The 25,698-nt window shown below is 54.5% G+C and overlaps 1 protein-coding gene across 6 annotated transcripts in view; it reads left to right on the top strand.

Moving 5' to 3' along the window:
* Lpin1 (lipin 1) overlaps nucleotides 1-25,698 on the top strand; it is a 61,768-nt gene that overhangs the window by 15,163 nt on the left and 20,907 nt on the right. For 2 of the 6 annotated variants that reach the window (XM_013144449.3, XM_023561912.2), the window contains exons 2-6: nucleotides 3,060-3,116; nucleotides 19,438-19,638; nucleotides 20,955-21,050; nucleotides 21,923-22,230; nucleotides 23,731-23,856. In XM_013144449.3, coding sequence (XP_012999903.2) covers nucleotides 3,060-3,116; nucleotides 19,438-19,638; nucleotides 20,955-21,050; nucleotides 21,923-22,230; nucleotides 23,731-23,856 — 788 coding nt within the window. The other 4 variants (XM_063254303.1, XM_023561910.2, XM_023561911.2 and 1 more) reach the window with 4 other exon arrangements.

Genomic DNA, 25,698 nt, shown 5'->3' on the forward strand with positions numbered 1-25,698 from the left:
CAACAGCCTGGGGCTGCTGCGTGGCCCAGTGGAGGGCTCTGTAAGGACTCCCATGACAGCACAGCAGTTCTCAAACCTTTGGAAGGCAGGACCACAGTTCTCCTGGCCCTCTCGGTTCTCCAGCTCAACACCTAGCCCAGGACTGAGCATGGAACAGGCATGGATAGATTTCATACATCCACTATTGTAAAAATATATAAAATCTGCTGGGTATGGTGGTGAACACCTTCATCCCAACACTCAGGAGGCTGAGGCAGGAGGATCACAACAATTTCAAAGCCAGCCTGGGCTACACAGTGAGTTTAAAGCCAATCTGAACCACATAGGGAGAGCCTGTCTCAGTAATAAAAAAGCAAAAATTAAAACAATATATAAAATCTTGAGCACATACAACAGATGTGGAAAAGAAAATGAATACTCAAGTTCCTCCTACTCCCTTAAAAAAATGACCAATGTCATGGTAGTGGGATTGCCTTGGTGACAGCCCCTCAGCTGGGGAACCATGGGACTCGGAGTAGAGCATGAGATATGGAGCGCAAGAAGGTGTGATAGAAAAACACAGGAAAGCCGGGTGTGGTGGCTCATCCTTACATCCTAGCACTTGGGAGGCTGAGGCAGGAGAATTGCCACAAGTTCAGGGGCAACCTGGGCTACACAGCAAGACCCTATCTCAAAAAAAAAAAAAAAATTGCAGTACAGAATTTCCATTCCAAAGCAGGGGAAGTCACCGAGAACTTTTCACTGTGCGGCATCATGGAGAGACAGTTTACAGGGCTGGCAATGCAGGGGGAAGCGGGTGAGGGCGGTGACCCTGGAGCAGCGGTGGCAGGAAAGGCCACACCCAAAGGCGGTCGACCTGACCTGTGGAGCCAGAGTGTGTCAGCGTAGCCAACAAGAGAAAGTGAGCTCAGATGGAACCAGGGCTGCTCATCAGTGCCTTAAAATAGGGAGGTGCCCTTGGCTTGTCCCAGGGGACCCAGCCACCACGCAGATGTGGAGAGCAGGTTGGCGAGGCTGTCGCCGGCTCCGGGCCGCCTCTGCTGGCCTGATGTCCATGCAGGATGCAGCCTTTCCAAGGCACGAGGGGACCCCACCCTGAACAACACTCTTCAGCTGGGCTTCAGCTGTACACCGGTTAACCCTAGCACTCCAGGAGGCTGATGCAGGAAGATTCCCAAGTTCCAGCCCAGCATGGTCATCTAAGCAAGACCCTGTCTCAAAAGAAAAATTAATAAAAGGCCGGGAGGCAACCCAGTGTGAAGGCCCTTGGCCCACCCCCAGTCACAAGGGAGAGAGAGGCAGAAAGAGCTGCCCTGCTCCTGCCCACTCTGAGAGGGGCAGAGGCGGTAGAGGACAGAGTGGGGCAGAGGTGGGTAATGATGAGCCGGACAGGAAGGGATAGACTGATAGACAGACGGACAGATGATAGATGGACAGATGACAGTCAGATGCGACAAGCATTGCAGGCAGGGATGATAGGTACGGTCACAGTGCCAACCCCGTGAGCCCCAGGACCCAGTGGGGATGGAGGAGGGTGTCCCGAAGGCCCTGGAGGGGACCCGCGTGGCCACCTCGGCAGGGACAGCTGCTGACCACAGAGACACTGCCTGTGGCATCCTGGTCTGGTCTCCATTTTCCGTGTGACACAGGGTGGCTCCGGGGGGATTTCTGTTTCTCCGAAACCCCCCGAGGGCGTGGCCTCCGCAGTGTGACCCCCCTGCAGCCAGCACCCAGGGTCACTTTTCTTGGGTTTTTGAGGCAGGGCCTCTCTGAGTTGCTGAGGAGCCCAGATGAGACTCAAACACCTGTGTGTCGCCAGGCTTGTTTGTGCTCATGGGCCCCACTCGTGTCCCCTGGTCCCCTCCCGGGGCCCTGCCTCGAGGGCCCGTCACATTCACCACACTGGCATGGGCCTGGGGCACCTACACACAAGTGTAGTGAGTGAGGCCATTTAGATAAACCTCATGAGCAAGAGGAGGAAAGACGCTGAGGCAGAAAACAGAGGCTGGCATGAGGCCCATATCCATGTACACCCTGGGAGGCTGAGGCAGGAGGAGTGCAAGTTCCAGTCCACCTTTGCACACAGGACTGTTACTCCTCAGCTCTCACTGTGGCAGGGCTGTGCTCATCACCGCCCTCTCTGCGTAGACGAAAAGCCAAGCTTAGTGAGGTTAATCCTCTCAGCTCTCCTCAGAAGCGGGGCTGCCAGCCAGGGCCGGCCTGGTCCCCGAGCTGTTTACCGCCAAGCCCGGCTTCGCGTGTCCTGGGAGGATTCCCAGCCGTGGCCAGCAGTGGGGAAAGGAACGTTTTCTTCGTAACTTTGCAAAGGGACCTGTGGAAACCGCCTGCTTGCATATTACTGGGGCTCTTGGGTTCAGACTGGATCCCTGAAAGCCTTCCAGACCGCAGGCGGATTTGGGCTGCCCTCCGTTCGTCTTCTGCTTGGAGACTTGGCTCTCAGTCAGGACCAAAGCCCAGGTCTGCGAGCCCTGCAGCTGCGGACCCAGGCCCAGGGACCTCATCGTGGCCATTGTTCATGGAGGACTCGGCCGTGTGACCGGGCGGCCCTGGGGGAGGCCAGCCTACTGTCCCCACAGCCGGCCATATCCCCTGACTTTCAGCACTGCAGGGCACCCTGACCCGAGGGAAAGCACAGCAGGTCCCGAAGTGGCTCCAATTCGATGTCCCCTCCGGCCCAGGGCCTGATGGACCAGCGTCTCCCTCCCCCCCACCCCCCTCCTTCCCTCCTTCATTCTCCTTTCCTTTCTCTCTGACATGCTGGGATTGAACCCCGGGCTTTCGCACCCAGCTGCACTCCCCAGCCCTTTTCTTATATTTTATTTTGAGACAGGTTGCTAAATTGCCCTGGGAGGGCTTGAACTTGCCATCCTCCTGCCTCAGCCTCCCAGGGTGCTGGGGTTACAGGTGGATGCTCCTGCCCCTGGTGATTTTTTTCCAACTGATAAAAACAGAAAAATTGTACTTGTGAACCATCGTGTAGATGCGCTGTTCAAACACGTGTGCACCATTCACTCACACCTAGCATTTCTGCTTTACAGATTCCCATCATGAAGGACCCTGGGTGGATCCGGAGTGTGTGGCCTGCAAACATTAATGTGAGTGCTGTTTGTGTGAAACGTCCTTACCACACTCTGAGGTGTCACTGAGAGAACAGTGCTGTTCATCCTATGTGGTCCCTGCCTGGGTGGATGCACCTCCGAGGCATATATGTGTCTCCTTCCTTCCCTCCTTTCTTCCCTCCTTTCTTCCTTCCTTCCTTCTTCTTTCTTTCTTTTTCTTTCTCTCTTTCTTTCTTCCTTTCTGAGACAGGGTGTCGTATATAGCACAGGCTGGCTCAAACTTATAATGATCCTCCTGCCCAGGCCTCCTGAGTGCTGAGCTCACAGGCCTGTGCTGCTGGGTCGAGCAAGCACTGTGCTTTTTGGCCCAGACTCCTGGGTCCCCATGCAGCCAAAAACCCTGAGCCTGCCTCTCCCTGGGGACCCTGGTGACTCGGCTTCTGCCTGGTCCCAGAGCCTGCCCTGGGCTTGGGGACGCTGCTGAGAGCCACTCTGTGGGTGCCTGTGGCTTGGAGGTGGCCCTCACCTTGCAGGCCATCCCATCCTGGAGTTTGACTTTAACCTTTCACTGCATCCCACAGCTTCCTGAGGATTTTAAACTGGACACCACAGGAAGTGAGGGGTTCTGGGACGGCAGGTCAGTGGAAAAGTCTAGACAAGAACTGATAAAGCCAAGTGGCTGAGTGTGGTGGCACATGCCTGTGATCCCCGCACTGAGGAGGCTGAGGCAGGAGGATCTCCAGTTCAAGGTCAGTTTGGGTTATATAGGCCATCCCTGTCTCCAAACAGGATGAAGATCAATTAGTCTTGGCCCTTTGAGGAGCTTGCAGGCTAGAGGAGCACTTGAGGCACAGGGTGGACTAAGGCTCTGGCAAGGTACCTGGGGCCTGGCATGTTGCCAACTGGGGCAAGGGACTGGCACTGGAGGTGGACCCAGGGGCTCCGTGGCAGGGATGAAGGAGGCTGCGAAGGTGCGGCCCAATTTGTTTCCCAGGAGTGGCAGAAGCAGTGCCCAATGGGCATCTGAGAATCCTGGATGGGGTGGGACTACCAGTGGCAGCTGGGTGGGGAATGGGGAGAAGGGGTGGAGCCCGGTGAGAGTCCCTCATGCCTGGGGAGCACATGGTGCAGTTCTCAGGCAGCTCAGTACCCTGGGCTGCCACACACATGGGACAGTGGCTCAGTATACTGGGGAGGTAGCATGCCAGGACGCAGGGGCCCATGCCACTGCACCCTCCCCAGGGCTTCTGAGAGAAGGGAGTCTGCCATGGTTATCGCAAGGGCCCAGCAATTGGCTAAGCCAGCAGGCAGGAAGTAGTATGGCACTGGCATACCAGGTGCGAACTCGTAATTCCAGCACTTTGGGAGGCTGAAGCAGGAGGGTTGCAGGCAAATTTGAGCCCAGCCTGGGCAGCTCAGCTTGGTGGCTCAGGGAGACCGTGTATGTGAAATGCGGCATCGCAGAGGGACAGGGCACACAGAAGCCAACAGGGGTCACCTTCTGCACGGACCCAGGAATGCCCCAGGGAAGGGGTGGGCAGGAGAGGGGCTCTCAGTTTGAAGGGTTGAGCTGTGGTTTGCAGAAACCCCAAGAACTAAGATGCGAGTAAAAAACACATGGTGTGTTTAAATATATAACATTTAGTACCGTAAAGGCACACTGCTGTGAACCCCCTCACGGTCCTCCCTCACTTCCGGGCACACTCGTCGCAGGGTCCTGGCTGCTTCTCGCAGCTCTGGAGTCCTCTGTCCTGAGTTTCTTCCTTAGCTGTGCTGTCTTGGCTGCCTCCATGTCCTGAATGGACTCAAAGCCTTTCGTGGTCTTTGTGACTTTAGGGAGCAGCCAGAAGTCACACGGTGCCAGATCTGGTGACGAAGGCAGATGAGGACACATTGTCGTGTTTTTCTGAGCTGCCTGCCTGTTGTCCTCTGCCTTGGTCCCCAGGGCAGCAGTTCCTAGAATTTCAGGTCATCCGGGCCCAGTTACTGGACACCGTGTTTTGTTTACTCCTTTTATTTTCTGATGTCTTTAGGTTTCAGAAAGAAATGGATTTGAATTTCAGTTTTCTTGCACATTTTGCAAGGGGAGGAAATGAAACATGGTCTGGATCTTAGATTGAGTGTGAAAATTTTCTCCCACCCACGTGATTCACGTGCCCACCCTGTGGAAAATCCACCAGGAAATGTTGGCTCAAGGTGAAAGCCACTGTGCCCTGATCCCGCCCACTTGATTTACATAGCTCATTTGCATGTTACATTTGAGAACCTCGGCCCTATGGAGGAGGGGCTTGACGACTCCGCCCCATTCTCTGCAAATAGGCTCCCTTTTTGTACGCTACTATTTATGCGCATGCTCGTTTGTTCTGGTTTCAGAACCTTGCCTTTGATATATATGATAGACATTAGGGGAAAAAGAGAAAAAAAAGTTTTTGTAATCCAGCATGGCTGTTGATTTAACGAAATTGGGCCTGCTAGTCTGGCTGTTTTTATGATGAAGAATTTGTTTAAAGGCTTATAATATAAATAAACCTGGTGCTGGCAAAACAAAATCCCCAAAATTTACAAATGGGGCACCGACCCCCCCCCATGTATGCCATCATTCCATGCTGCAGTTATGGGCTAACAATAAAACAAACAGAAAACTGAGTGGATAAACCGGGTTAACCGTACAGCTCTTACCTGTGCGGAGGCTGTCCCGAGGTGCGGGAGGGCCCAGCGCAGAGAGGCCTGGTCACTTGCTGGAGGCCACACAGCAGGGGTTGTGGGGAGAGGCTGCGCGATTTCCGGTCCCCTGGCTCTCCAACGAGGTGGGCCTTGGCCCCTGGAGCCCCTGTCTTCCTCCTGGCAGGGGCGTCTGCTCACTACAGCTCTCTTGGTCCTTCGGTTTACTGTGTGTGTGTGTGTGTGTGTGTGTGTGTGTGTGTGTGTGTGTGTGTTTTAATACTAGAGGTGGAGTCAGGGCTTTTGCCCTGAGCTGCAGCTCCAGACCTTTTTCTTTTTTTCTTAATTTTGGGACAGGGTCTTCTCAGTTCATAAATGGCCCTTCCTGCCTCAGCCTCCCCAGTGCTAGGATGACAGGTGTCTGCACCCAGCTCTCAGTGGATTTTCTTATCAGCTCAAACTTGGTCTTGGGGACAATTCCCTTCTAACTCACTGGGCACAGTGTGAGAGCCACCACAGAGCGTGTTCAGGAAGACAAAGCAAAGAAATGAGGATATGGCTGGTGTCTCATGGACTCTTCTGTCTGGTGTTTCCTGCTGTACAGATATTGTCTGATAAAGGCTCTCCTTGTGGGCCAGGCTGGCCTCACACTCCCGGTGATTGTCCTGCCTCAGCCTCCTGAGTGCCAGAACTAGGTGGGCACTACCACACCAACTGAACCTCTACAATTGTTATTTTTAGCAAATTAATTGTGTTTTGCTTTCCAACGTGGACCAGTGTCCAGAAGATAACGAGACATACTCTGGGGGCTATTGATGTTTTCCTGTTGTCTGGCTTTGGGGTTCCGCACCAGTCTCATTGCTGTGTGTCCACTGGCTTGGCTCAGCTTTTCCCGTTGTCCGCTCCTCACCCCCCTTTCGAAGCTGTATCTGAGTGAAGCGCCTCTGCAGCTCTCAGGAAGACCCTAACACGGGGATTTCTCCCTCTCCATTCCCTGTGCTCCCTATTTCTCCTGAGATCCTGGCTCCCTGGTTGTCATGCTTTTTCTTTAGCAGGGCGAGCTCTGCTCCAATGTTGATGTTGTGGCTTGGTGTCTAAGTGTGTTTATTTAGCACGGTTGGGACGGGTGTGGCGGGCGAGGTCCCCCTGGGTGAGGAACCCTGCCTAGCACTCTCTGGGGTCTATGCGGTCCCCTGGGTCTCAGCCGGCTGGCCGTGCGACTTCAATTCCGGAATGATCTTTTGCCCCCTGGCCTGCCCGCACCCTGGCCCTCCTGCCTTGGCCTGCTGAGCACTGGGTTCAGGTCCAGCCAGCAGCGCAGAACCGGTCCCCCCATCCCCCGCGTCATCGGAACCCCCCTCCCCGCAGCCTGGGGACCGAGGCGCCTGCTGTGCGGGACGCAGCAGCAGCAGCACCGACACCCTGAGGCAGGAAACGCCCCTCCTGTCCCTCACTTCGCGCGGATCAGCCCAAGAGGGCAGCAGGGACCCCGGCCCCACACCAAGGACCCCCAGCAGGGCCGTCCTCAGGCTCAGCGGCTGCCTCTGTGGGGACAGGCAAAGCCCAGCGGTGCAGAGACGCTGGCTCCGAACCGAACCGAACCGAACCGAACCCCCGCGAGGGGCGGACGCTGAGGTCACAACCGCAGGGGGCGTCACAGTCCCCCCCCCCAGCAGGGCGGACAGCTGCAGGCGGAGCGCGGCCCTGACCACTGCCCCCGCCCCCCGGAGGCCGCCTCTCCCGCTGCGGGCCGGGGGCTTTGCAGGGACCCGGGAGGGGCCCGGGGCGCCCACCGCGGAGCGGAGACGGAGACGCGGCGGCTGCTAAGGTGCGAGGAGTCGGGACCCTGAGCAGAGTCCTCCAGGGGGCGGTCCTCCAGGGGGTCACAGGCTCAGAGAAGCGGGACCCTGGGAGCTGGCTTCGTGTTATTTGAGTCACTCCCGACTTAGAGACCGTGCTTTCCTTGTGTTTTGGTTTGGTTTTTGAGACCTCCTGGTCTCATTGTGAAGCCCAGATTGGCCTTGAATTCTTGGCGATTCTCTTGCCTCAGCCTCCCTAGTGCTGGGATGACAGGTGTGCACCACCACACCTGGCACTGGCTCCATCCTTTAAAGGTGACCTGTTGCTTGAGGCCCTCTCTAGGGGATCTCAAGAATGCTGAACTATGGTCCCTATTGGCAAAATGCCGATCACACAATATGCTTGTCTTTTTAAAATTTTTTAAAAAATATTTTGAGACAGGGTTTCTCTTGTAGCCCAGGGCGCCCATGAACTCTTGGTGATCCTCCTGCCTCAGCCTCCAGAATGTGAGGACAGGTGTGTGCCACCATGCCCAGCTCCTACTCTATTTTTAAAATTATACACAGTCACTTTGTTTCCCTGCTTCCTTCCCTTCCTTCTCTGCCACAGTGTGCACTGAGCCCAGGGTCTCTGTAACTGAGCTACGCCCCTAGTCACTGAAAAAAAAATATTTTCTTATTTTGCTAAGTCATTAATTGCTTGGATTGGGGCTCAAATTTATGATCATCCTGCCTCAGCCTCCTGAGTGCTGGGATCCAGAGCCCTGCACTCCCATGCCTGCCAGGCTTCTGAGGCTTTGAACCTTAGAATTCCTGTACTCAAACTCATTACCCATTTATTTATTGATTTTGAGGCCCTGGGGATTGAACCTGTAGCCTTCATGAAGAGATACATCTTCAGGCCTTTAGTTTGCATTTTGAAGCAGGGTCTTGTTAAGGCCCACGCTGGACTTGAACTTTTGATCCTCCTGCCTCAGCCTCCCAGAGTGCTAGGATTACAGGTGTACCATACCCTGCCCAGCCAGGTTGCCTACTGTCAGGAGCAGAAGTGCCACCAGGTCTGGCCTTCTTGGGAGCTGGGTTGACCTTATTTACCAGTCACACAGGAACCCTCAGAAGCTCTGTGTGTCTACAGGCTCTTGGGCCCTCAGGGCATGGTGTTGGCTCCCATTCCTGGGTGGGGCCTGGCCTGGCAAGGCTCCCTGAGCTGCTTTGTCTTGCAGGCCTGGCTCCAAAGAGAATTGCTCTGCCCAGCTCACCATGTAGAACAGGCACTTAGGCCAGAGGTGGCACTTGAACCCCTGCCAGCCCTGCCCTTGGGAGGATGAGGCAGGACTACAAGCCCCAGCTGGGCCTGGGCTGCACGGCAAGAGCCTGTCTCAAAAATCCAGAGCCAAACCAAACCAATCAAAACAAAAAGCAAAACCCTCAAACTAAAAGAACATAAACTTGAGAAAAATCCCTACAAAAACCACCCTGTGGGGTGTCATTTTCTTGTAATAAGCAGCTTAGGGCTGGAGCAGGGTGAGGACTGGTGTTTGCAAACTGACTGAGTGACTAGAACTATTGCTGGCTTCTCTGAGTGGTTTTGCTTTCTTTGTTTTTTTTTTTTTTTTTTTTCCCTTTTGGTACTACGGATTGAACTCATGACCTCGGATTTGCCAAGCAGGCACTTATGCCACTGAGCTAAACCCCTGGCCCTTGGGTTTTGTTTTGTTTCATTTGAAGTACTATGGATTGAACCCAGGGCCATCACACTGACCCACATTCCCAGCTGTTTCTATTTTTTATTTTGTGATGGGGTCTCGCTAAGTTGCTAAGCCGCCTAGGCTGGGCTCTAATTTGTGCTCTTCCTGCCTCAGCCTCTCCAGTGCTGGGATTACAGTTACCTCCCTGGTTTTTAGTTTTCCTGTGGGGGAGGGGAGTCTGAGGCAGCTCTGCAGTCACTTCTGTCCTTCTCCTTCCAGAGGTTGGAAACTGGAGGCTGGAAACTGGAGACAGGGACCCGCACCTGTTTACCAAGGTCACATGGTGACTCAGTACTGACTGGGGGACAGAGATGTTTTCAGTTCCACAGGGACTGTCCTCGCCATTCACCGGCCGCGTTGAGGTCTGGAACTCACTGTGAACCCCAGGCTGGACTAAATTTGCAGCCATGCTCCTGCCTCAGCCTCCCCGCTGCGAGGGATTGATTATAGGCCTGCGTGGGGGGCGGGGCGGCCAAGATGCTCCAGACTTTAGAATTAAAAACCAAGGCAGCCCTATGCCGGCCTCACAAACAGGGCCGGCTCAGCCACAATGTTGACCCCAGTAAGTGGCACAGCCCTCAGGCCCTCACTTCTCACTTCCGGTGGTGACATCAGACCTGGACGCTGGGTCCCAGCCCCGCCTTCCTCCTCTGCGTGGGCCGCATGGCGCAGGTCAGGATTGGCCCAGGGGATCAGCTCAGCGGGCTGAGTCACGCGGTCACCAGGCTGAGGACCGCGCGGGGCCCCGTGGGGGTTCCCGACGGCCGATATTGCCTGGCGCTCTGACCTGGACTACGGTCCCCAGCGCTGGGGCTTGGGGCTGGAGCTCCTAAAGCTTCTGCTGCTTTTACCTTTTCCTTCTCCCAAAACTTCAGACCGCCCCCCCCCCCCAACTTATAATGACTGGGTAGTTGAGAACTTTCTCTTTATTTCTTTTTCTTTTTTTTTTTTTTTGTCTTTTTCTTTTTTATTGGTATCAGGGATCGAACTCACGACTGCCTGCTTGCAAGGCAGGTGCTTATGCCGCTGAGCTAAATCCCCAGCCCCTCTCTTTCTTTTTTGAGAAAAGGTCTCACTGTGTAGGCCAGATTGGCCTTGTAGATTTATTTTTGTTTTGTTTTTTATTTTGGTCTTTTTGAGACAGAGTCTCACTATGCAGTTCAGGCTGGCCTTGAGCTCACGTTGCAGCCCAGGCTGGTCTCGAACTTGCAATGATTCTCCTGCCTTAGCCTCCTGAGTGCTGGGATCACAGGCGTGCACCACACGGCTTGCGCCTCTCCCTCTTCTCCCTTTTCTCCTCTCCTCTCTTTTTCCTTCTCTGCTCCTCTTCCTGGCACCAGACCTAACATCAGGGCTTCCTCCTGGGGCGCTGCAACCTCCACCCCTTGGTGGCCAGAGGAGCAGTACCAGAGCTGTCTGAGCCCAGCCCAGCCTGCAGGGCCACAGACCTGAGTCTCTGACTTTGGCTCAGAGCCCCGGCCTCTACCTGGACAGGGCAGTGTCCCCTGGAGTCACTGTGAGTCGCCAGCCCTGAGGTCCTGGGGTCGGCGTCTGTCCCAGGACCTTGGTGCATGCTGTCTGAGCCCCCGGGGATGGCACCCTGCTCCTCCCTCTGTTTGCCCTGGAGTTTTGCAGTCATTCAAGGCGCCCCCTGACCCTGGATGCTGGGGGCTGAGAGCTCGGCAGTCACAGCGCGGCTGCTGGTCCATGGAGCCAGTGGGGTGGGCGCGCATGGCCAGAAGGCGGCTCCCTGCGCCCCCGCGCTGTTCCCTGTCTCACCTCGCTTGCTCCGGGAAGACTGGCACGAAGGCGATCAGAAGCCGCACCAAAGTTTATATCTGAAGCTGGTCACCTGCGGGAATCGCCTCCCAACCCTCTTGGGGCGCGCACAAGCTCATCCCTCGCCCCGACAGCCTCCAGCAGCAGCTCCTATCCTGAGGGTCCCCGCCAGGTGGGGTCACAGACACGCGGCTGAGCGCCATCCCACAGAAAGGCAGTTCAGAAAAACACGATGCTGTGTCCTCCTCCACCTCAGTCCCTGGTCTGGCACCGTGGGACCCTGGCTCTTCCCAAAGTTACCGTGACCGGGAAAGGGAAACGTTTTGAATCCACTGAGCCCCCTGAGGCAGCCAGGACTGCGCAGCTGAAGACCCTCAGGAAAGGGGGGTGGGACAGGGCCGTGGCGCAGGTCTTAATCCCAGTACCCTGGAGGCTGAGGCAGGAGGCTCAGCCAGACTACAGGGAGAGACCGTCTCACCGCCTCCAAAGAACGTGGCGAGGACCAGAGGACCACGGGATGAGCGTGGCCAAAGCTAGGACCCGGGTTTTGAGGAGGATTCATGCCAATGAGTCTTTTAATGGAAGAAACTGATAAAAATTAGGCATCCACAGCAGTTTTCGATCTGTCCAGGCTGCTGAAATACTGGACCCTGGCTCCGGCGGGGGTGCAGAAACGCGACCTGAGGGCCCAGCCCGTGAAGCCGAGGCCCGCAGAGCTTCAGGGCCAAAGGCCGCGATCACAGCCGGCGCTGAAAGCAGCCGAGTCGCCCGTGCCTCGGAGCCCCCCTGGCGCCGCTCCGTGCTGAGTCGGCCCCGCCCACTCCCATCTGGCCCCGCCCCTCCTAGCCCACCACAAGGCCACGCCCACTCCCCGCCCCGCCCGGCTCGGCCCGCGCCACGCTTGCCGTTGGCCGGGCAGGGTGTTTGCATACAAAGGCCCCGCACTGCGCGGACGGTGAGTGTCCCCGGAGCGCCCGGGTGAGAACCTCTGTGTTCCTGGTCTGTCGGGGCGCAGGCCCAGGCCGCCGAGCCTCTCGGGGCCCTGGATCGCTCGGGACTTCTCCAGGCTAAGGTCTTCCTCTGGGCTGGCGGGATCGCGGGGTGATGAACCCTCCCGGAGCATCCAGGGAAACTGAGGCTCGGGCAGGCCTTAGGCGCTCAAGGTCACAGCCTGCCGGGCGGCGGGCCAGGTCCGGGAGTGGTTCTGGGTTAGGTCCCTGCAGTTGGGCAGGCCTGGTCCCCTTCCGGCCCAGTCAGGGCTTGTGGGGAGCTGGGAGACCCAGGGTGGGAATGGGGGTATGTTTTGTCCCACGGTACTGGTTTGAACCCAGGACTTTCGCACTGAGCTGCGGTCCCAGCCCTTTGTACATCTTTTATTTTGAGTCAGGGTCTTGCTAAGTTGCCAAGGCCGGGTTTGAACTTTAAATCCTCCTGTCTCAGCCTCCCAGAATGCTTGGGAATGTAGAGTTGTGCCACCAGGCCTGGCTGAGAGGGGATATTTGGTAGTATTTTGTTTGTTTGTGTTTTATTTTATGTTTTGGAGGCAGGTCTCATAGTAGCTCTGGCCTTGAATTCACTATGGAGCTCAGACTGGCACAATCCTCCTGTCTCAGCCTCCTGAGTGCTAGGATCACAGGCCTGTGCCACGGCCATGGATGGCCTGGAGAGTTTTCAGAACCAACCCTTTCTCCCAGGGTGGGAGAGATGTTGGGGAAAGATGAGCTTGTAATTATTTTGTCTTCTAATGGGCCAGTGGTGTGGTAGTGAGGGCTGTGAAATTTATGCTTTCTCTTTTGTGCTCTCACCTGAGTTTTAGGAAAGGATGCAGGCAGTTGAGGAATGTGTAGAGACCAAGGAATATGCTGGGTGTTGGGCGCGGTGGCACCGGCCTGTATCCCTGCACTCTGGGAGGCTGAGGCAGGAGGGTTGAAAGTCAGAGCTCAACCTGGAGAATTAAGAGACCCTGTCCCAAAAAAGGGCCAGGAAATAGCTCAGTACCAAGGCCCTGAGCCCCATGCCCCATAGGAAAAGAAACTGAGGAATGTGAGCCCTGCTAGCACTGGCCTTCTACCTCCACCCCGACGCCCCCAGCGTTGAGCTCCGGATTGATTCTGGGTTCTGTGTTTTGCTAACACGGCTCCTGTGCTGACGTCTTCATTATCTGGAGCTTTCCCGTGCGTGTGGGAGCTTTTATTGTCACCTGTTATGGGCCCAGGGCTGCCAGCTGGGTGTCAGGTGGAAGGCCTGGGCCGCAGTTATGCCCTGGGTCCCGTGTCACCCTGTGCAAGTGCCACCAGGGTAGGGGACAGTTAGTTAATCGACAGTCACCTCACTCTAGAGTGACCTGTGGGGTGTGGTGTTTGAGGCCTGTCATCCCAGCACTAGGGAGGCTGAGGCAGGAGGATCACTGTGAGTTGGTGGCCAGCCTGGACTACAGAGTGATCTCCTGTCTCAAAAATAAACCCAAAGAAAGGTGTGTGCTTCGAGGAGGCTGGCAGAGGCTTGCACGGGGGTCAGCTGTGCCCGGTGCCAGCCGAGGGCAGGGCAGGGTTAGGAGCTGCAGCAGGGCCTGGAGGCTGAGGCAGTGTGAGGATTTGGGCTCCACTGTTTCCCTGGCCGTTCTCATCTGTGGAACTTGAATTGGTTGCTGCTGGTCTCTGAGCCAAAGTTTCCCATTTGTGTAAAGAGGAGGAAATCATGTTTGCTTATGGTTGGGGGCAAACTTAACTGAGGTTCAGGGGAGCCCTTAGGACACAGTGAGAGTCAAGGAGTCATTATGGTTTATTATTATTATTGTTATTATTATTATTATTATTTGATACCAGGGATTGAAGCTTTCACCCTGGGCTTCACCTCCAGCCAGTTTTAAAATTTTTTTTATTTTGAAACAAGGTCTTGCTAATTTGCCCAGGCTGGGCTTGAACTTGTGACTCTCCTGCCTCAGCCTCGTAGAGTGCTACAGTCCTGCTGCATCAGTCAAGCTTCTGGGCTGGAGCAGCCTGTAAAGGGGCTCTCTGTGGGTGCAGACAGCCCCTCCCTGGGGTCCCCTTCTATCCCAGCCATCCTGCAGATCCTTGCTGTATCTGCTGTATCTGTTGCCCTGGGTGCTGTGTTGAGCCCTCATTCGGTTGACTTGCATGTGGTCCCCGGGGTGGGTGCACCACGCACTGACAGGGTGCTCTGGGGAGTTTCGGAACTCCTAGGATGCCAAGGCTGGTTGACCTTAGTCCGTGGACTTGCTCTATAGCAACCAGAGGTGATTGGGGCTGCTGGAGGCCCCCCAGAACTGTGTGGATTCTGTGCACTTTAGTGAGTGTCCACTGTATTTTTTTTTGGTCCACTGTTTTTAATTTTTGAGACAGGGTCTCACTCTGTAGCCCAGGCTGGCTTCAAACACAGGGATTTGCCTGCCGCAGCCTCTCAAGTGCTGAGATTACAAATGTGCACCACTGTGCCCAGCTGTCTGGAGCTGCATGACTGTAGAATGCACCCCGTGTTTTTATAGGGTGCGTGCACCTGGTCCTCGAATCCCGCGATCCAGTGCTCAGGGCGCAGTTGAAATCAGCCATTTTACAGGCGTGAAACTGAGGCCTAGGTAGTGAGTAACCCACCCCGAGCTATGGAGTCATAGGAGGAGGAGGCCATGCGCCCTGCTGGGGACGGGCAGGGCCCTGCCGCTGAGGTAGAGGGGTCTGGACTCCAACCCCTGCTGGAGTGCCCGCCCACACCCCCCTGGCCAGACAGTGAAGGGACCACGCCTTCGGGTAAGATGGGCTCTCCCAGCCGCAGGCCATCTTGCAGTGCAGGAGGGGCACACTGTGTCTCTGATATCCTCACCCCTGCTCTCCAGGGCCTCTGTGTTCCTTGGCAGGAACCCGGGGACACTTGTCACATGGCATCCAAGTGCCACGCATTGCAAAACCTCAGCTGTGGCAGAGCCAGTGGTCACCCCTGACTCTCCAGTGACAGCAGGCGGCCTCCCCATCGTCCTGTCCAGTGGTTTCAGTGATACAGAGACTGAGTGGAGGGACCAGAGCTTCCTGCCTCCCTTACCACCAATTCTTTGAGATTATTAAAAAATGGTTAGATACTCTGGGAAGCTGAGGCAGGAGGATCTCGTGTTTAAGCCAATCCTGGGCAACTTGGTGAAACCCTTGAACTTGTGGTGATCCTCCTGCCTCAGCTTCCTGAGTGCCAGGATGGCAGGTGTGCGCCCTCACACCCAGCTTGATCCCCAGGAGCCCTGCTTGGTGGGTCTGTACCTTCCAGACTTCAGTGGTATGCATTGGAATTAAAACCCCGGTTTAGGGTATAAATGGTGTTGTAGTTTTTCCTTTCAGTTATGCGTGAATATTAGTCCTTACCGAGTTGAAGCTGCCCTGGTCCATCATCATCAGCCTTGCCCTTTCCTGTCCTGAGCTCTGAGCTCAGCCCGCCACCTCACTCCTCCCTCTTTCTCACAGCTGTGACCCCTGGAGTGGGTCTCTGTGTCTGAGGACTGCCCCTCCCCACAGTGGGATTGGGGTGCCCGGAAGTGTGCTATGGGTGTCACCCCACCCCAGCAATACCCAGCCGGGGGTGCCCGGGAAATGCTGGTGCCTGGGCCACCTGCGGCCCTGGCTGGGTGGGGCTGCCCTGGCCTCTCTGTGACCACCACGCCCTTCCCCCACCCTCATCCTCCACTGGCCTGTCCTGTGTTGGCCCCGGGGCTCTGGCTGAGGCCGGGCCTTGCTCCTGGGACCTGGTGAAGAAGCCTGGGAACAGATTCTGGTTATTTGGCACTAGACACAGAATTTCCTAACATCACAGCTGGCCGAGGAGGTGTGAGACCCCTTTCACTTTTTCCTGACGGGGTTGGCAGCGTTTTTCTTTCTGGAACAATCTGAGGTTGCCGTGGCTTTGGAACTCCTTTGGAGCCTGCACTCCCCATGGCACCTGCCTTTGCCAGGGAAGCATCCGCCCACCTAGGCCGCCCAAGCTCAGAAAACTGCGAGGCTCCAGAAGGTCAAAGTGAGGACACTGCGTTTAAAAACACAATGATGATCCCAGCACTCAGGAGGCTGAGGCAGGAGGATTGCATCTAGTTCAACGCCAGCCTGGGCTGCATATCAAGACCCCTTCTCAACACCTAATTAAAAAAAAAGGCTACCTGGGCTGACAAGGAGCAGGAGTCTCAAAGCTGTTCCACTGGAAATAGAAGCGTTTTATTTTGTTCTCTTCTCTTCCCTGCTTAAATTATCTTCTGTTACCTTGAAGTTATAAAATACCCCTGCCGCTCCCGGATCCCGCGTCTCCCTGGACACCAGGACTCGGGAAAGAGCCGAGGTGAGGTTTTCTAGTGGCGCAGGAGGGGTCGGGCCAGTTTCAGCTGGCTTCAGGTCTTCATGTCAGCTGGCCCTTTCCTGGTCTCTTACTTTAAAGGCAGCTGGAGGAAGTGACCATTGGAAGTCGAGGCTCAGCTGATTTACACCGCGATCTCTAAGTATTTGCCCAGCATTGATTATGAAGAGAATCTGGAAGGAAAAAGTGCTTAGCCTTATTTTTTTAAGTTCCTTTTTTGAGGAGAGGGGTAGCAGGACACTGTATATGCAGTTCAGGCCGGTCTTGAACTTACTGTGTAGCTCAGTCTACTCTTGAGTTCTCAAATGCATGGTTTGAGATCTTCCTGCCTCAGCCTCCTGAGTATTGGGATTAAAGGTGCTACCATGATAGGCTTTCCACATAGTATTTTAAGTCATCTTCCTGAAATGAGTTCTGGTTAATACAGAATTCTCCCTCCCCCTTTGTTTAAAAATTTAATTGAGGTAAGATACTATACTATCAGGGACTTGGGTGTGATCCCCAGCTGCCTGTGTGAGGGGTTCCATGAAGGATGAAATAGATTTAGTAATGCAAGATGGGGGGCTGGAGGTCAGCACCTCGGGACGGGCAGAGACCTAGATGCTTCGCACCAGTCAGTATTGATTTATTGGGTATTGGGCTGGTTGTAGATTCAGAGGTGGGTTACTCAGCAGCAACAGATAATCCTGGGATGCCTCCAGAGGACGGAGCTGATTTTACACTAAGAAGAGTCTGACTCTGGAGTGTTCTCCTCCATCTTACAGTCATAGTTTAGTTCTAGTGGGTGGCTGATCCCAAGCTCTGGTAGGAAGTCTCAGAAGGGTGACACCATAATCCAAAGCCTCTATTTTTCCCTCAAGGAGGGATGCAAGATTAGCCATTGTGAATTTGTGGTTCCCAGTAAAATATACCTAACAAACTGTGATCCCATTACCATGAAGTGCCCCATCCAGTGGCGTCTGAGTCCTGCAGTGTACGTCTTTTGTGACTGGCTTCCCCTTACTGTAGTGGCCCTGTGGTTTATCCATGAAGTGGTGTGTGTGAAAATTCTCTTTTTACCAGGTGGGGTGGTGCACACCTGTGAGTCCAGTCCTTGGGAGGCTGAGGCAGGAGGATGGAAGGCCAGTTTGGGTTACATAATGGGTTCAAGAGAACCTTGCAAAATTTATGCAGTCGGAAAAGACTCCAGCCCAGTCCAGTGTCAGCTGCAGGGGGCGTCCTGTGGGAGTCTGAGCCCTGTCTCCTGTGCCACATTGGAAGGCCTGTCTGAGTGACTTCAGTCTCTGGGTGTGTTTTCTATTTTCTGGAAACAGAATCCTCCTGCTCTGAACTTGGGTACCTTGAGGTCACCTTGAATTGCTGCTCCCTGTGCAGCAGGGAAGACATCTGACCAGAGCCACAATTAGTGACCAGTCAGTCCATCAGCTGGAGTTCTCAGTGGGACTGCCCTGGGCTGGGGGAGTGACCTTGCCATGCAGTGACCTCGCAGTCCATAAAGGAGGATTCATTGTAAGAAGCACTGAGTTACAATGTATCATTTCAGCAGTAATTTTAATAATAGGTTATACAGTAACATCCTATTGTGTGCCATTGTAGCAATATGGCAGGCCTTAGGATACACTGCATCTTATTTAGGATACATTGTTATTGTTTCTGTAGGACCCTGGCCCTCCCCTGCTAGCCTCAGGTTAGTTAAACCTGGGAACTCACAGACATAGGAAATGTGTATCTTCACCAGGCATGGTGGGTTTGAACTTGTGACTTTGAGGATCTTTTCTTTTGGTTTTGTTTTGTTTTTTGAAACAAAGTCGCTATGCAGTTCAGTCTGGGCTTGCACTCACTTTGTAGTTCAGGCTGGTCTTGAACTCAATGATCCTCCTGCCTCAGTCTCCCAAGTGCTGGGACTACAGGTGTGCACCACCACGCCCAAACCCGAGGCTTTTGGACTGAACTCCATCACCAGCCCTGTTTAATATCTTTATTAATTAATTTGTTATTATCATTTATGTAGTTTATTGGTACAATTTCGGTATATATAATGACCACATTTGTTATAGAGAAATCCTATGTGTGCGTGAATCATCTTGTTTCCCCTCCCCCCATTCCCATCGCCTCTTTTCAAATCCCCTTCTGCTCCCCACTAACAAAGCTGGGTCTTCATTTTATCCATTTTTCTCATTTTTTCTTTCCTGTCTTTTGTTTCTCATGCCCCCTCCCCATTTGCTTTTCCCTTTGGAACAGTTCCTTGCTATTTCACAGTGTCTAGCGTACATTTGTGTTCTCACATTTTCAGTTTCTCATACTGGAGAGATAACGTGATAATTACACATGTGTCCAGTTTATTTCACTTATGAGTGTGGGCTCAAGGTCCATCCATTGAGCTGTAAATGTCTCAAGTTTATCTTTCCTTATGTCTGAGTAGTACTCCGTTCTGTTTAAAATACTACATCTTTTTTTTTTTTTTTTTTTAAATCGGTACCGGGGATCGAACTCACGACTGCCTGCTTGCAAGGCAGGTGCTTATGCCGCTGAGCTAAATCCCCAGCCCCTAAAATACTACATCTTTTTTATCCATTCCTCAGTTGACAGGCATGTTAGTTTGTTTCCAAGATCTGACTATTACAAATTGTGCTCCTATAACCATGAGTACACATATATGACGGTGGTTTTTAATTTTTTAATGTTGTTTTTAATTCTTTTGGGAAGATACCCAGAAGGGAGATAGCTGGGTTGAAAGGGACCCCAATCCAAGTTTTTTGCAGAATCTCCAGACTGACCTGCACAGGGGCTGCACAGTCTGCACTCCCAACAACAGCGGAGAAGGGCTCCTTTCCCCTCAGCCCCGCCGGCATTTGTTGTTGGTTGTTTTCTTGATGGCAGCTATTCTTTCTGATCTTGCTGAGTCTCAGTTCCCCAGGTTTGTCTTGAACTTGGAAACCTCCTGCCAGAGCCTCTGATTTTTGAGCTTGGCGGGAGAGCATCGTGAGGTTGTCCTGAGCTCAGAGTCCTGAGGTTCCCGTCTGCTTCCAGGCTCAGACCATGAACTACGTGGGGCAGCTGGCCGGCCAAGTGTTCGTGACGGTCAAGGAGCTTTACAAGGGACTGAACCCCGCCACCCTGTCCGGGTGCATCGACATCATCGTTGTCCGCCAGCCCAATGGGACCCTGCAGTGCTCCCCGTTCCACGTCCGCTTCGGGAAGATGGGCGTCCTGCGCTCCCGGGAGAAAGTGGTAAGGCTGCTGTGAGGGGGCCTGGGACCGCCGTCCTGACTGACTCTCGGACTCACCCTGTCAGCCGCCCCCTTCTTGACAGTGACCACTGTGTCCCTCAGGCTGTGCCCCAGCACCCAGGTGCCGGGCCCCCAGGCTCAGGGATCTGAGTGGGCTCAGGGGCAGAGTTTGTCCGCTCACCACTGTGGCTGGCACCTGGTCCCCTCTGTGATGAGGTCTGAGCCTTACCTCTGGCCAGGCACCTCCATGGGGGGCACCTCCATGCCCCCCCCCGTGGGGCTAGGGGCAGCGACTCATGAAGACAGGTGGGCAGGGAGCACAGGCTGAAAAACACGGGGAAGTTTATAGTGAGGAGTGTGTCACAGCCACGAGTGTGTTGCCGTGCATCCCCGAGAACCCTGCCTGTCCTTACAAGTGCTCATCTCACTGTCCTGGCTGCTTCCTGCAGCAGCTCTGGGGTCCTCTTTCCTGAGGGTCTTTGTCTGTGCCGTCCTGCCTTCCCCCATCTCCTGAATGGATTCAGAATGTTTCCCTTTCATGGTCACTGTGACTCTGGGGAAGAGCCGGAAGTCACACGGTGCCAGATCCAGTGACTGAGGTGGATGCGGATGGTGTCGTGATTTTACATGCTGCCTCTGTTGGGTGGCCCTGGGCAACAGTAGTCACTGTGGTTTTCATCCCACCTGGTAAAGACCCTCAGGAAAGAGGACCCCAGAGCTGCTGCGGAAAGCAGCAAGGATGATGGGAGGAGTGTGTGCAAAGTCAGGGGATTCTGAGGGGGGTTCATGGCGAAGTGTTGGAGAAGCCCACCTGCCGCCCGCCTGGAGAGAAACTGTTCCAAGTGGCTGCTCACGTCCTGGCTGTGGAGCCGGGAAGGGATGTGGTACCTGGCTGGTTCTGTGGGCGGAGGCTGGTTCTGGGGTCCCAGCCCGTGGCAGGCTGTTCCAGGTGTTGTCTGAAGTCCGGGCACTGGATGTGGATTGCAGCTTGACGCTGGCTTCTGCACCCTCCCCTCTGCAGCCTGGGGTCGGTTGTCCCTGGGTCCCAGCTCAGCATCTCAGCTGGAAAGGGGGAGTTGGGCTAGGTGGCCTGGGGCAGTGTATCTGTCCCAGCCTCCATCCTAGACTTTGTTCTTCTTCAGGGTCAGGGCTGCGCTGTCCTGAGCTGGACCCGGATGTGCCAGGGGTGGATGTGCTTGGATGGGGATGCACGGGGCTTAGGGCTGTGGGTGTCTTGGGTGTTGGTCACCAGAGGCACCTGTGCCCGTGAGCTGTCCTGTGGGGCTAGCACTGCCCATTTCTGATTTCCCCTTTTAGGTGGACGTAGAGATCAACGGGGAGTCTGTGGACTTGCACATGAAACTGGGGGACAATGGGGAAGCCTTTTTTGTGCAGGAGGCCGATAACGATCAGGTGAGGAGGGCCCAGCCATGTCCACAGCATGTGGGCCACGCTGTTGGGGCAGAGGTCACATGGCCAGGCGTCCTGATTTTATTTAGTGAGTGACCAGATCCCTGCTATATTCTATATTTTATATATATATATATGTGTGTGTGTGTGTGTGTGTGTGTGTATATATATATATATATATATTATATATATGTGTGTGTGTGTGTGTGTGTGTGTATATATATGTATGTATGTGTGTTCAATTTTTTTTTTTTTGGTACCAGGGATCGAGCTCACGACCTCATGCTTGCCAGGCAGGCGCTTGTGCTGCTGAGCTGAATCCCCAGCCTTATTCTCTATTACTTTCTGATAGGGTCTAGCTGGGGAGTCCAAGCTGGCCTTGAACTCACCTTGCAGCCCCGGTTGGCCTTGGACATATGACGACTCTCCTGCCTCAGCCTCCCGGGTGCTGGGACTTGTTTGTTTCTGAGGAAGGAGGCCAAGGGACCCCTGCTCAGCAGCCTCACCCTATGGGTGCCCCTACACTTAGGCACAGCCATCAGCTGGTGATTCCTCATTAAAAAAAAGTCTTACCTTAATTCAGTGTGTATTAGAAACACGCACCCTGTATTTGTCCTCCGTCTGAAATGTGAAATCCAGTCCCCTTCGAGAGCGCTGTGCCCCACACCAACCCTTACTCCTCTTGGCGTGGCTTGTTCCCCTAAAGTCGCTGGCACGTATCCGTCTGCTATCCTCCCATCTTTGGTGACGGTTACTTTCTGATCCTCTGTGGGAGGGAGCAGCTGTGCCCCTAGTCCTGGGGCTGTGACCCTCTGTCCCCGGGGTGCCGGGCTCCCAATCGAGGCCCCAGCCCATTGTCCCCCATCCCCCCGCAGGAGGTGATCCCCACGTACCTGGCCACGTCCCCCATCCCTTCGGAGGGCGTCTCGCGCATGGAGTGCCACCTGCGGAGGAATGTGGCGGACGGGACTCGGAGCCTGGAGCCCAGCACCCCTGCCCCAGTCCTGCCACCCAGTGAGGCCACGTCCAACAGCTCGTTGGTGAAGAAGAGGAGGAAGCGGAGGAGGAAGTCCCAGCTGGACAGCCTGAAAAGGGACGACACCACCAACACGTCTGAGGACGAGGACATGTTCCCCATGGAGATGAGCTCGGACGAGGAGGCGGGGCTGCCGGACAGCAGCAGGTGACTGCCCCGGGGCTGCTGTGCGGCTGGGCTGGCCCTGGTTGCAGCCCTCCTGTCTCAGCCTCCCGAGTGCTGAGATCACAGGTGTGCGCCACGGTCTCACAGGCACTATTTCTCCACATGGGATTTCTTATCTTCGGTGAGGCTGAAGTTGGAATCGGGGCCCAGGTGTGGAGTGGGATAGAGATACAGCATGTGACGGAGAGACAGCTGGGAGTGCCGAGTGTTCTGGACGTCAGCTGTCCAGGATGGAGTCGAGAAACAGGAATGGAAGCCGGTGGTGTGCACGTTGTAATCCCAGAACTCGAGGCTGAGGCAGGAGGCCCCACGGTCAAGCTCAGTCTGGGCAGTTTAGTGACTTCATGACACCGTGTGTGAAATGAAGTGAGATAAAAGAGACTGAGGGTCTCGCTCGGTGTGAAAGCCCTGGGGTTGGTCCTTCCTAGTGAGAAACGATAGCTAGGAGTCTTACTTAGGTGACACGTGCCTGTAATTCCAGCACTTGGGAGGCCGAGACAGGAAGATCCCCGAGAGTTCAAAGCCAGCCTGGGCTGCATGGTGAGGCCCTGTCTCAAGAAATAAAAACAGAAGTGGCTGAGGCACACACTCCAGTCTACAAACAGACTTGTTCCGTTTTCATTCGGACCGGGCCCAGAATTTAATGGATATATATATTTTTTTACACCCCCCCCCCCATTTTATTTACCTCTAAGTCTGCTGGGAAATTCTGCTTGTATGCCTGACGTTTTTGGTGAAAAGTAGCCGTTTGAAAACTCATTTTTAAAGGTGTCTTGCTGTTCCCTGGTTTATATCTTGGTCACATGAAGAAGCGATATGAGGAAGGTCGGGAATGTCCTTTCTCGACATGATTCAGAACTGAAGAAGATGCCTTTTTTTGCTGGCTAGAGATGGGCAGGGGGCCCTGCTGTGCCCCCTGCGGGAGTCCCCCCCACTGAGGCTTACGTCCATGATGCCTGTGCGGACCCCCAGCTGCCCGGCTCTGCAGCCCAAAGCCCCAGTTGCTCAAGGTCATTCATTCCCCTTGCTGTGTGGAGGCCTCAATGGTTCTGTCCACTGGGGCCTAGTGTCGGGCTCTGGATGGCTCAGGATTCTGCTTTAAACACGAATGGTGACAGACGTGATGCCATGGTGTCATCTCCTACCCCACGGATTGGTGCCCATGTTTCCGCAGAAGCATTAACCCCCTCCTCCCTCCCTGCACCTCTCTTTCCCATGGAGTCTCACTGTCTAGTTCAGGCTAGTCTTGAGCTCTGTGTGTGGCCCGGGCTGTCCTGGAACTTGGCAGCAGTCCTCCTGCCTCAGCCTCCCCAGGGCTGGGATTGCAATGTGTGTCACCTCGACTGACTCAACAAACACTTTCTAGATTTATAATTCAACCGAAGCCCAAGTGTGCAAGCACATGCGTCACGCTGACATCTCTGCCTCGCCCTCAGCTGTCTGGAATGTGAGCCTTTGACCTCTTCCGTCTTCTGTCTCCAGAGTGCCTCCTAGTGATGCTCCGCTGTTCGAAGATGAAATTCCCAAGGAAAACCTCCCCTCCGTCTCACTGTACAGGCAGTCGGCCTCCTACCCCAACTCAGAGAGAGAGTGGTCCCCCTGCCCGAGGTGAGTTGCTGTGCACATCAGGGTTCGCCTTCCTGGCCCAGAGGCTTAGAAGTCAGTTACGGGGTCGAGCGTGATGGTGCACGCCAGTAACCCTAGAGCTCGGGAGGCTGAGGCAGGAGGATCATCTGGAGTTCGAAAAACGCAGGGTCCCTAGTGTCCCTGACAGTAGATACTCGTGTGGCTGAGGGATGCTGGTGGACGTGGACGGCAGTGTGGCTGAGCTGCCCTTGGTTCCTAATCCAAAGCCAGGGTGAAAAGTGGAACTGTTCCTTCTGGGGCCGCTGTGATAGTGATGCCATCCTCAGCCCTTAATCCATGGTACCAGAATCACAAAACAGAGGTGGGCTTGAACAACGTATTGAATGTTTAAATGCAAGGAGAATGCATTCCAGGAAAAGACACTGTGCCTGGAGCCCCCTCGAAGGCTGGCCTTGAATTCTCAAGGACCCTCCTTCCTCAGCCTCCAGAGAGCTTAGGTGTTACTGCAGGCTGTGGTCTCCATCACGGGCTGTGGCTTTGAGAGGTCAGGTGGCTGGAGTCGGGCCGAGAATTCCTCAAAGCCCTCAGCCTGTGGCACTGCCTGTCTGCCCGCGAGGCGGTGACATCCGGGTTTTCTTGTACCCAGCTTTTCCTGTTTTCTCATGGCTCACAGAGACATCACCCTGTATATGCCGCATGGGTTTCTGTCCAGAGCTGGTCTCAGCCTCTCCTGGTCCCAGTGAGGTTAGAGTCTTCCCAAGAATGAGACTATAGCACTCAGCGGTGTGGGCTGAGGTTGGGAATAAAACAGGTGATAGCCCAGGCTGGTGTGGCAGTACACACCTGTCATTCCAGCACTCTGGGAGGCTGAGGCAGGAGGATCTCAGGTTCAAACCCAGTCTGGGCCATTGAGTGCAGAGTCCTGGTACAGAGAAACTGTTTTAAAATAAATAATGAATGCTGGGGATGTAGCTCAGGGCAAAGACCCTCAGCACCACCACTCAAAAAAAGGGGAGCAGGGGAGATAGCGCACATTCTTGTTTTCGTACCTAGTCTTCAAAATGCGCTGTGTGTTCTCCACATCCAGCTCCGCTCAGTTTGAGCTGGCCGTGTCACCACGAGGAAAGTGCAGTTTGCTCCAGATGAGCGGGTAGGAGATCTCGGAGGGACCCTCGTGTTCTTTCCCTGGGTCTGGAGAGACTGCTTTTGAGGGGAAAACCGTAGTTTAGGGAAAGAAAAAGCGTCCACCAGTGGGGTGAGAGATGTGAGTCTCCGGGTTCGAAGGGATGTCTTAAACCCGGCCTGCGCTCAGCCGTTCGAGTTGTGCACTGTGAGTCTGTGACAGCGGTCACGGCCAGGGCTGCAGTTGAGGCCACAGGATGGAATTACATGCTAGGACCAGGAGGCCACTTCCCATTCTGAGGTGACCGGCAGCACAGTTGGTCAAATCTTGGGAATGAGGAGCCGGGACCCAGGCGGCCTTTCTTGGGGCACTGGAGGTAAAGGGGGGTGAAATCCTCTTAACCCTTTCCTGTTTGTGGTTGAAAGTGTTGTCAATTTCTTGTCAATTTCAAACACTTTCTTGTAGATTTCTAGGTAGAGCTGTCAACCATGAGATGCTTAAATGCTTTTTGAGACAGGGTCTTGCTATGTGGTTCAGGTGGCTTTGGACTCATTTTGTAGCCCAGGCTGGTCTCAAACTGGCAACTATCTGCCTGTCTCAGCCTCCCAAGTGTTGGGATTACAGGTGTGCGTCACCATGCCCCACTGTTAAATGCTTTTATGTCTTACAAATGTCACTGTTAAAATTAGGTAGGAAGCTGGGTGTGGCTGTGCTCGCCTGTAACCACAGCACTTGGGAGG

Source organism: Cavia porcellus, unplaced genomic scaffold (assembly GCF_034190915.1).
Source record: "Cavia porcellus strain 051 isolate PalLab524CR breed Dunkin Hartley unplaced genomic scaffold, mCavPor4.1 scaffold_8, whole genome shotgun sequence".
In the NCBI taxonomy this organism is placed as follows: Eukaryota; Metazoa; Chordata; class Mammalia; order Rodentia; family Caviidae; genus Cavia; species Cavia porcellus.